Below are 11,678 nucleotides of genomic sequence, written 5' to 3'. Positions count from 1 at the left end.
TATTACGTAACCTAGGGCCTGTCTATGCAATAATAAACCCAATCATTCATAATAAAACATACATGTGTAGTAAATAAAAATTGCAGAAATATAAATAGTGCACACACGATATGTTATCGAGGTTCGGCCAATACTGTCTATGTCTCCGCCTCTAGCTCGCAAGCCTGAAGATTCCACTAATGCTCACTTAACGGGTGGAGCGGCACATGTTACAATTAGGTCAATTCAAGGAGTTGACCTCAACCAACACGCCTTACCAGGATAGCGCACCTAGCTTTCCTAACCGGGTCTAAGCTAATTTGAGACTATTCAACAGGGCTAGTCTCCCTCTTCAGCCTCGTGCCTGAAATATAACAAATTTGTATAAAATTTTGCATACACAGAAATATGCTTCTCACACTAAGCAGATATGTACTACAATATGCACAGGTAATAATCAATCCACACCAAACATGTAAGAAATGTAAGCTTAGTGGTGTATATGTGCAATCTACACTCAATATAATGATTATACTTAGTCAAGCACAAAAGTATTCAAACAAGCTAATCTTTGAAAGCAAAGTATATAAAATCTCAATATCAGATTAGTATTTCAAAGATGCTAGCAATATTATTCAAACGAACTCAAAAATATTTTCTCAAATTGTATCAAACACAAGAGTTGTTTGAAAATAAGTCTTGTAAAATATTTTGCACACAAAAATAATTACTTAAGGAATTTTGCAATGACAATGCAAAGATCCTCAAGCTAAAGAGTTTTCCTAAAACAAGATTCATTAAGTTAAATCCGTGGGAAGAACCCTAGCCTATCCTTTAATATGAAAATCAAATATCTCAAACAAGATTTTCAAAAGTTCAAGCATAAGAGATATTTTTGAAAAACAAGCTTTGTCAAAAATATTTTTCTTCACAACACAAGACAAGCTTTTGAGTCTTACAATGAGAATGCAAAGACTCACAAGCTTAAGAAGGTTTCCCACAAATGAATATATGAATTAAATAACTGGGAACACCTCTAGGCTTACTCTCACTAAAATCAAAAATCAATGCACTTATATGAGAGTATAAGCACGTAGGAACTATATGACACAACTCAAAATACTCTCACTCAAAAAGGTTTTGCAATAGAATGATCAACTGAAGAGTATATGGCTTTGAGTGTGAAGCATATGGAAGTAGGGAAGATTTTGGCTAGTAAAATTTTTAGAGAATTTTTTGCTAATCTAAAATCGTAATCACCCCCTTAATTTTACAAATGAAAGGCTATATATAGAAATGAGAAGAATTATAGTCATTGGGGACATATAGGGTATTATTAGGATTATTTTAAACCATTTTAACACAATTAATTCTGTTAAAAAAATTTAACCGCGGTAAAAAAAATGGCAACTTGATAGCACTGGTCAACTGAAGGTGAGGTTTAGTTGACCGAGTATACAAGTTTGTTCGATCGGGCAAGATTTGAACTAAAAGTTCAGTCGACCGGTCAACAGGGTTCTGAGGCGATTTTTCTTTTTTGTGTGGTTCGGTCGATCGTGAGGTTTTGAACTAAGTAGTTCGATCGACCAGACTGTTAGCCAGACACATGTGGGAACTTGATCGACCATGTGGTTGGCTTACGATTTGGCCTTAGTCGATCATATGGTCAAATGGTTGACTCGAAGGAAGTTCGGTTGACTAGGTAGAATGAACTAGGCATGGCTCAATCGACCGAGCAGTGAGCAAAATATTGACCTAGTCACCGGTTCAGTCGACCTACATATTTGTACTTGTGAAGTACGGTCGACCGAACATGCATTTTTAATGCATTTCGGTCATATTCCCTATGTATATTAACCTAATTCATATAATGATTAATGTTTAAGACTATAGAACATATTTTTATAAATTATAGGGAGTCCTAAGGTCAGTTTAAGTCTTCCTTAGGACACTGAAAAGATCAGGCATTGGTTGACCGTTCTAAGGTCATGATTTTGTGTAAGGACCTAGAGTCGTTCTAAGGTCTTTAAGCTTTGTAGTTCCTAGATGCATGATAGGCATCAAATATTACAAACCTTTCCTACTTAAATATTACAGACCCGAGTTAAATAATAATGAAATACAATGAAAATGATCTTCAGTGTCTTCAAGTTTTACTTCATGTGTCATTAGTGTATCTGTTAATATAAATGTAACAATCTGCTATTTAACTGGGGTTTATATATATATACAGAAAAATTTATAATGCTATGATACCTACTAGATCAAACCAATCCATCAACCTAAGCAGCGAGAAGTGGAATCTATATAAGCATCATCAAGAAAATATACAATACCAGAGTGCTAAAATGTCCCCTAAAATATACATATATGATTGTTTCCCCAAAATACCCTCAACTGGGCTAGGGCTATACATGAATACTCCCAAAAATACTCACTCTACTAACAGAGCAATACTGAAGCCCCTCTATCTGCGAGCCTGATCTGCTCGCCAACCTAGATCACCTGAAAAATGTTAAAGTAATGGGATGAGACGGCATTTAGTAAGACGAAATATGCTATTGCTAGTGTTTGGAAAATGAGTTACAATACTATGAAAATCTGTTACTATATAATCATGTATAACTGAATCTATAAATACAATACAAGTAATATAAACCACCATCTTTTCCATGTTGCTTAATATATCTGTACTTTAGGTTTCTACTCAAAATACTTCTAATGTGTATAAGTATATTCTCTTTTTCTGTAAATCTGTATATACATAATAATAACTGAAAACTTCCCTGTAGATAACTATATGTCATGATTTAACCCCTTATGATAGGGTTGTGCAGCTCATAGGTAGGATCTATCCTGGCTAGCCAACCAGGATAAACCACTATACTCCATCAGTCTGATAAGCCCTCCTCAACCCATATCTAATAGGGAGTCTGTCCACTCGTGGACTCGATACGATCAACTTATATACCACATATTAATAAAATAGGTGGTTGCACTCTATACTATATGTAGCTATGTTACTGTGCTCTATAAACTGTAATGGTCGAACATGGTTTGATACTATATAATACATTACTATATACAATCTATCTGTTTTACCATGATTCTGTAATGTTTGTATTAACCATGATGATGTGATAAACTGTATCTGTATAAACTGTATTTTTGAAATGAACTGTAAAAATGTATGTCATGGTACTGTAAACTGTATAATCATGGTATTCTGTAATTACTATAAAACATATCCATTGTCTGTATATTCTGTAAAACATAACTCTAAAAAATACTATAAAACATGTTTCTGTACTATATTTATATTTTCAAGCCACATAGTAATTTAAAATATATTATTCATAATTACTAAACTGTATAACTTTTGCTGTGAATAATAACATGGTAAAAATATATATTTCATTACTAAAAATCATTCTAAAACTGTCTAATATAGCATATTTCCCTTACCTAACTATTAAAAAACCCTTATCGTATACCGGTCCTACCCTCGCGGGGCTTCCTACTCGACACTCTAAAAACAACATTCGCCAAAACAGAATATCAATATTTCTTTGCTTACATCATTTCCTATAACTACCAAAAGGCCAAAAATTGACTGTTGACTAAAAGGCCTTACCTTATTTATGGGAAGAAATTCGACTCGATCCCACCGAAAATCCGCCCCAACAGACTTGAAGAGAACTATGCCAAGAGCGTTGTGGTGGCCTCAGATCGTCAATCTGGTAACTGACGGGGCCGAAATCGAAGAGAGAAGAAGGAAGGATCGTAGAGGAGAGAGAAGAGAGGTTTCGGTGAATTTCCTGCACAAAAAAAAAAAAAAAGAGTTTAACACTATTTATACTGCGCCCTTCGTTGACGAGCCACGTCACCTCGTCAACGAGTTCTATAGAAAGTTTGTCGACGAACCGGCACCCTCGTCGACGAATTTCAGACTTCCAAAAATCCACTCTCGGTATATTCTTGTCGATGAAACTTGTCTTCATCGACGAGGCCTTCTTGTACCCTCGTCGATGAATCCCCTGTGTTCGTCGACGAGGACCTACTAAATTCTTTTGAGTCGAAGTCTGCTGCCTCTTTCTGTTACCGTTTCCATTTTCTTCCCTCTCTATTATTTAAATACTATTATTATTCGGGTCGTTACAATAAACCTGCACATACGCTTGAAAGCCATCAAATACCTGAGTATTTGTCATTATCAAAATCAAGATATGACCCACGGGGTCAACAGCTACAAAGATTGTACAAAAAAAATCTCCAGGATTGGTTTCAATGTTACATTCTATTGGATTTTTTTTTTTTCTAATTTTCTTTTTGTTATACTATTATTTGAGTCCTTATGAGTCATTGCACTCAATATAATAAAATAAAATTTTCTAGCAATATATTCAATGAGTCAAAATAGAGTTGTGGCAAGACAATTTACGAGTATAACAACTTGTGTTAACCTTGGCATATTTTGACAAGTCATTTGGCTTTAAATCCTAAATGACAACATTTTAGCAAGGTAGATTCTCTTCATCAATTGTGGCCAGCTGTATAAAAGTTACGTAACATATGACACGATGACCTTACTATACTCCTAAAATCAAGGATTTGATTGTTGAATATCATTCAATCTTCTAAATTGGTGTTAAAATCCATAGTTTTTAAGACACTTAAAAAATTTACTTTTTTTATCGCAGCTTTCACCTAAAAGTATTTTTAATAAAGTTATTGTAAAGCCCTTAGACTAATTTTTTTGTTTCATGATGTCACTTTTTCAGTGACCAAATTAATGTTGGTTGAGGCCAATACAGACTTTGAACATGAAAGAAAATAAGAGTTTAAACATTATTTTTAGTTATTATGATTGATTGTTGTCTAACTTATGTCAATTGAAAAATTGAGCAACACATAACAACCGTTTAAATGTAGATTTTTTAAGTTTAGAATTTTAAAATTAGGAAATAGCAAATTATTTTAAATACGAAACTTTGAAACCATTTTTTTTCTTCATTATTTTCTATGTTTTGCACGAAGATATTAGAAGATTAAAAATTAAGATGATATTTTTATAACTTTCAAAATAAAGAATAAAAATAAATTAATTTTTATTGCTAAACATTTTTCTAATGTTTCTTACATGATGCATAACTCTCTCTTTCCATATAATAATAAATATGTGCTAATAAAAATTATGCAAAGTATTAGATTTTAATATTTAAATTTCAATATAAATAAAAAATTTTATGAAATGCCCCATTTATATTTGTACATATATATATATATATATATTATTTTGCATAAAATCTCAATATAACTTATTCTAAACTTTTCAAAATGATTATTATTATTTTTACTTACTGATTAATTAAAGAGTTTTCTAACTTTCAAGTAAATTTAAAATTTATTATTTGGAATATTTGTATGTCTATGTTTATTTTTAGAAGTCAGACACTTCACATAATTTTGAAAGATATTAGGGGAATATACTTATTTTATTTTGGGATATATTTTTATTTAATAATTTTAATGCTATTATATATTTTTTATTAAATATAATTTTTCTTGCATTTAAAAAAAGCATTACATATTTTAATAAAATAATATATCATTAATTGCTTTTATAATAAATTGGATTAAGAAATTTTTTTAATAAATTTTAAAAATTAATTTTCTTTCACTTACCAAACAATGAAAATATAAGGGCAATCAAAATACGCCTCATAGCATTAATTACTGAGAGCCTCTCTCTCTCAATTAAAAAATTAGGCATCCGAGTCAGAATTCCTACTTTCCAACCGAAAAATAAGAATACAAATACTCAATTGCCCAGCCAAATCATTCCTTTATTTATTTTTTTTAATTCAAAAATCCAGCTTGCCCTTCTCCTACACGGCAAATGGCGATATCAACCCAGCCACTTCGGAATTTCTGAGGTCCTCCAAGTAATTTCCGCACTCCCATCCTTAATTACTAATTAACCTAAAATTACAATTATACCCTTCATTGGACAGACGTCGCGACTACATTGCGTCCATTCACACATGAAGCGTACCGTAACGCTCCCCCTACTAAAGTACCTCTATCCTACGACCCTGACACTAGGCTTTAACATGCGCATTGCGCACACCAAAAAGTCTCTCTCTCTCACATCTTTGATTTCTCATTTCTTATTTCTCTCTCTAGTTTTCTCTGCTCTGTTTCTCCGGTCGATGAGGAATCAAACAGGGACCCAAAAAAAGCCCCATTGAAAAACCACGCTGCAGTCCTGCCATACCCAACCAGCAGCACAAGTGTTTTTTCAAAAGCCATCCGGAATGGAAACTAATCTGATTTTCACCCTGTTTTGTTTCCTTATGTCTCTGCTGCCGGTGGGGAAGACAGATCTGGCAGCCGATAGAGCGGCTCTTCTGGCGCTCCGCTCGGCCGTCGGCGGCCGTTCTCTGCTCTGGAATCTCTCCGAGCCAACGCCCTGCCCGTGGCCCGGCGTAGTGTGTGAACGAGACCGAGTTACCGAGCTCCGCCTCCCCGGAATGGGTCTCTCCGGCCAGCTCCCCGATGGCGTCTTCCGGAATTTGACGCGCCTCCACACTGTCAGCCTCCGGTACAACGCTTTGTCGGGTCGGATTCCGGCGGATATTGCTTCCTGCACTGACCTCCGCAACATCTACTTGCAGGGTAACTTGTTTCCCGGCGAGATTCCTGCGACCTTTTTCGTTCTTCCCAACCTTGTTCGCCTGAACCTCGCCGGAAACAAGTTTTCCGGGGAGATCCCTCTTGGGCTCAGCAATCTGACTCGGTTGGCTACTCTGTACTTGGAGAATAACCAGCTAACTGGAGCAATTCCGGACCTGAAGTTGTCGGGTCTTGTTCAGTTCAACGTTTCGTCCAATCAGCTCAATGGTTCGATTCCTTCGAGCCTCGCGCGGTTTCCGGCGACCTCGTTCGCCGGCAATTCACTATGCGGTGGACCCCTTTTGGCTTGCTCTAATAATGGGTCTGATAATGGCGGAAAGAAATTGTCCGGCGGAGCCATTGCGGGTATTGTGGTTGGCTCTGTTTTGGGTCTTCTCTTAATTCTTGCAATTGTGATTTTGTTGTGTAAGAGAAAGACTAGTGCGAAAACAAGGTCTACAGATATTGCGCCGGTGAAGCCTCCCGTCGAGGTGGAACTTCCCGGCGAGAAATCCGTCGGAGGAGATAGCTTGAGCAGTGGTTACAGTAGCGCAGTGATGGCGGCGAGTGGGAGAGGGGGAATGAGTAAGAGCAGTGGCGCGAACAGTTTGGTGTTCTTTGGGAATGCACACAAGCCGTTTGATCTGGAGGATTTGCTGAGGGCTTCTGCGGAGGTTTTGGGGAAAGGGACTTTTGGAACAGCTTATAAGGCTGCTCTAGAAATGGGCATTACTGTGGCTGTGAAGAGATTAAAAGATGTGATAAATTCAGAGAAAGAGTTCAATGAGAAGATGGAGGTTGTGGGAACCATGGATCATGAGAATTTGGTTCCACTCAGGGCTTATTATTACAGCACGGATGAGAAGCTTCTTGTTTATGATTACATGCAAATGGGAAGCCTATCTGCACTTCTGCATGGTGAGCAACTTTCCATTTTGCAATATGAATTGTGTTTTGCATTTGGGTTTGTGGTTATGATTGTTGTTTTGTCTTTTGCCATTGTCTTGGTAGTGCGCTCATTATGCCTCCATCTTGTTCTATCTTTTTTTGGTTTGGTTAATTGGTTTTTCTCTCTGTTGGTTATACTTCTTATTGCGGATTTGTGGGCCTTCTTTTTTCATGAAATTAGTCTCTCTGATTTTTTTTTTTTTTTTGGAAGATCTAGTGTGTGTTCTAACTTTGCTGATCGTTGTAAATTCTGCTTTTCGGATTGCTTACATGCATTGGTTTGCATGTGCACTATATTTTCATCTGTTCACAATTGATGTGGTGAAATTCAATAGCAAACAGTGAAGAATTTTGCTTGAACAAGAAATAATTGATTATAGTTGCTGCTTAATTCAATTTTTTGTGTCTAATTTCATTTGTTTATTCTAAAAGCTACAAGGTTCAGGTGAATTTTCTTATTATGCAGGATGAGTATTGATCTTGGTCTGATAGCAAATTACTGATATTTTCTGTCATTTTAGCATTTTCCCCATATTGTGACTTTGCTTTTAACTGCCTCAAGTTTATTATACACCCACACACACTCGTGTTGGGAGCTTAGAGTTCCAAGTTCCCAAACTTGCATTCGAATTTGTGTTGATTTGGACAAAACACAATGCAAAATTCTGTTGAGGTTTGTCCACATCCATACCAATCTAAATTTGAGGCCTAGAACCCTTGCTCACAAATACAATAGCAAATTGCAAAATGTTGCCTCATCTTAGTCAACCAGAAAAATCCTAGCTGCAAAGTTCCTTCAATTTTTCTGTTTTGGATAGCCAAATTGCTTTAAGATTTAAATGAGGATAGATTAAAAGATAAAAAAAACTGGGGCGCTTGCCCCCCTAATTAATCTGTTGCTGTTGGTTTTGGGCAAAATTTTGGATTCTGACAAGGTGCCTGCAGAAATGTGCAGCCATGAAGTCCCAGTTTTGTTCTGCAAACTGTTGAGATTGGGATGAAATTCATAACTTGTGAACAGAGTTTTTAAAAAGAAAAAAAAATTCTGAACTCAATACCAATGTAATGAGTTTTTTTGGCAGTACATATTATTATTGTTCAGGAGATGAAGTTGACTATTCTTTTGCTTGAAATCCTATTTATCATGTATTGATGATTGAAAGCACACTACCTAGAATTTGTTGTTCCATTTTGAACTTTGTGAGAGAATTCGAAAGCACACTACCTAGAATTATGGTGTTGAATGCTTTATTTAACATTGCATTAGCTTTGTATTCACATTAATTTGTAAATTGAGCATTCAAACTTATATCCAATTTATATATATATATATATATATATATATATATATATATATATTCATTTGTTGAAAAAATTCCTTTAGATTCTTTTATCAATCTTCTGACTATCAACATTCCCTGCTCCGTTCTTGTGTACTCATGTTGACACTTGAGATGCATTGGGAAGAAGAAATGGAACTGGTTGCCCTGACAATCTTAAATTTTCATTTCTTTATATTTTAAATACAGGGAATAGAGGGGCTGGTAGAACTCCATTAAATTGGGAAACAAGGTCTGCCATTGCTCTTGGAGCTGCTCGAGGGATTACTTACCTCCACTCTCGAAGCCCCACAACCTCCCATGGCAACATCAAGTCATCAAATATCCTCCTCACAAATTCATACGGAGCCTGCGTCTCTGATTTTGGCCTTGCTCATGTTGCGGGCTCTGCCTCAGCTCCCAATCGTGTTTCGGGGTATCGCGCACCAGAGGTGACAGATAATCGCAAAATTTCCCAAAAAGCAGATGTCTACAGTTTTGGCGTATTGCTCTTGGAGTTGCTCACAGGAAAGGCTCCCACCCATTCTCTCTTGAACGAGGAAGGGGTAGACCTCCCGAGATGGGTGCAGTCTGTTGTTCGGGAAGAGTGGACTTCTGAGGTTTTTGATCTCGAGCTTCTCAGGTACCAGAATGTCGAGGAGGAGATGGTTCAGCTCTTACAGCTTGCCGTGGATTGCACAGCCCAGTACCCGGACAATCGCCCTTCAATGGCCGAGGTGACTAGGCGAATTGAGGAGCTCTGTCAATCTGGCTTACGGAAAGAGGAAGACCCACAACGTGATGTGGTTAACGACATGGATGATGGGTCTTCCAGGCAGACTTACTCGGTAGATTCGACCGCACCTCCTATTGCTGACTAAATTACCACCACCAAACAAATTCACCCTTGCTTTGTTTTTAGATTGCTTAATCTGGTACTTTTATTGTTTGTTTCATTCTTGGGGCTCATTCCATTCCCTCGTCAAGAAAGGATCCTTCATCTGCTCATGTTCTTTCATTTTTTGTCCTAATACATTGTCCATTGCAGCAGGTTTCATTTCCTTGTAATTTTTCCATTTCATGGCATGTAGTTGGGAATTTTAATATAATTTTTTTATTGTGTGAACAGTAATCTGTGAATAACTGTGAATTCACTCTTTTGGTGGGTTCTCCTCATCTGATCTTTGCTGTGATTTTCCCTCTCTTTTTTCCCAAGTTTTTGCTTTTAATGCAATTTTGATTTGTTAAAACATAAATGTTTGTTAGAAATTCAGGCTTCACCTGCCATCTCTCTCTGTCTCTGTCTGGTTGCAGTTGACAGTGGTGTCAGGTGAGACAGTGCTGTTTGTGCAGGAGCTCCTGTCAGGCTCATGGTGTGGGGGATTGGACCTGCAGGAATCAAGCTGTCTTTTTCTTAATAATTGAACCAAAGAATTTGGAGTGCTGTTCTTGTTCATGTTTTACTAATCAAAAGCCTAATGCTTTCTTAAGCCCCTCTGATTACTTGTAGTTTTCTTGGGAAATGCAGATCCCAGAATTCACATTCAGTACTTGCCCTGTTTGGGATGAAATTAAAAGTAGGAAAGGAGTTAGAATGAACATTTGAATGGAAAGTATAGTAAAATAAGGGATAAATTTGATTTTATGTCTCTCCATTTCATTATTTATTGTGTAGCTAAATAATTTCTCTCTAGAAAAACTGTAAATATAAGCATTCTATGGTTTCTTTAAGTGCATTTTTTTTTAATTGCTCAAAATTATCGCACCTGAAATCTTGGAGAATATATATTCCCATAGATACCTTTCTAAACATTTGTTATTGTTAATTTTACTAAATATTATAACTCATGAAAAAGAAAATTGAACTAATTAAGTAAATAAAAATCGGGGATTATACTAAGTGAAGAGTATAAGGGGAAATAAATACAATTGCCTCATTACTTTTTCATTAGCTGTCCAAGGATTGACTTTTTTTTTTTGAAGTTAGAAAAAGATTGAACGGTTTTTATTGCTTAACCAAAAAGATAAAATAGTCAAAAGCAGATACAACTATCTAAATTTAGGAAGAATATCATTTTGTATTAAAAAATAAATTAATTTAAATTACAATTAATACTTTTTAATAAATTTATTTTCTATATTAAAATTATTGACATGCCATGTATTGCATAGCCTTTTTTTTTTTTTTTATTTAATGGAAGAAATAAAATAAAATGAAATCTTTAGAAGAGAAAATTTATTATCTATTCATTTCTAATTTATTTTTTCTTTCTTTTTTCTCTTTTTGTCCTATTTAGATATGCGAAGCGATTCACTTTTTTCACGTTTGATTATCAAAAAAAAGTAATGAATAAAATTTTAATTTTACACATTATAAATTTCTGATTTTAAAAAAAAAAATAAATCATATTAGAATAACTTTTCATTATTAGTCATATTTAATGCAGAGAAAAATAAATAAAAAATAAATTTCCCCTTATCTTCTTTTTCCGCTCTTCTTAAACAAAATCATCACCCACCTGTACATCACGACAGCAGCTTTCGTTGTAACTATGTATATAAAATTTAAAGATTGTTTGGAGAATGGGTGGCGGTGAATTTATATTTTCAATGTTTCATAGCAGCCGGGGGATGACCTTTGCGCCCCTCCGCACGTTAAATTACTTTTGGCAACATGCATGCATGGAACTCAAGACAAACTTAATTTGACCCACCTCCACGTTCCACTTTTTTCTGGTTTATTTGATCCTCTCGTGT

General features: G+C 35.6%; 1 protein-coding gene across 1 annotated transcript; it reads left to right on the top strand.

Annotated features, from left to right (window-relative positions):
• The first annotated feature begins 6,082 nt into the window (after positions 1 to 6,082).
• Positions 6,083 to 10,053, top strand: LOC131160285 (probable inactive receptor kinase RLK902). Its single transcript, XM_058115762.1, has 2 exons — positions 6,083 to 7,572; positions 9,132 to 10,053. Exons 1-2 carry the CDS (start codon positions 6,297 to 6,299, stop codon positions 9,800 to 9,802), a joined length of 1,947 nt encoding a protein of 648 aa, XP_057971745.1. The 5' UTR covers positions 6,083 to 6,296; the 3' UTR covers positions 9,803 to 10,053.
• The last annotated feature ends 1,625 nt before the right edge of the window (positions 10,054 to 11,678 follow it).

Source organism: Malania oleifera, chromosome 7 (genome assembly GCF_029873635.1).
Source record: "Malania oleifera isolate guangnan ecotype guangnan chromosome 7, ASM2987363v1, whole genome shotgun sequence".
In the NCBI taxonomy this organism is placed as follows: Eukaryota; Viridiplantae; Streptophyta; class Magnoliopsida; order Santalales; family Ximeniaceae; genus Malania; species Malania oleifera.
Note: the sequence above shows the minus strand (reverse complement) of the source record. Positions and strands in the feature narration are given on the sequence as shown.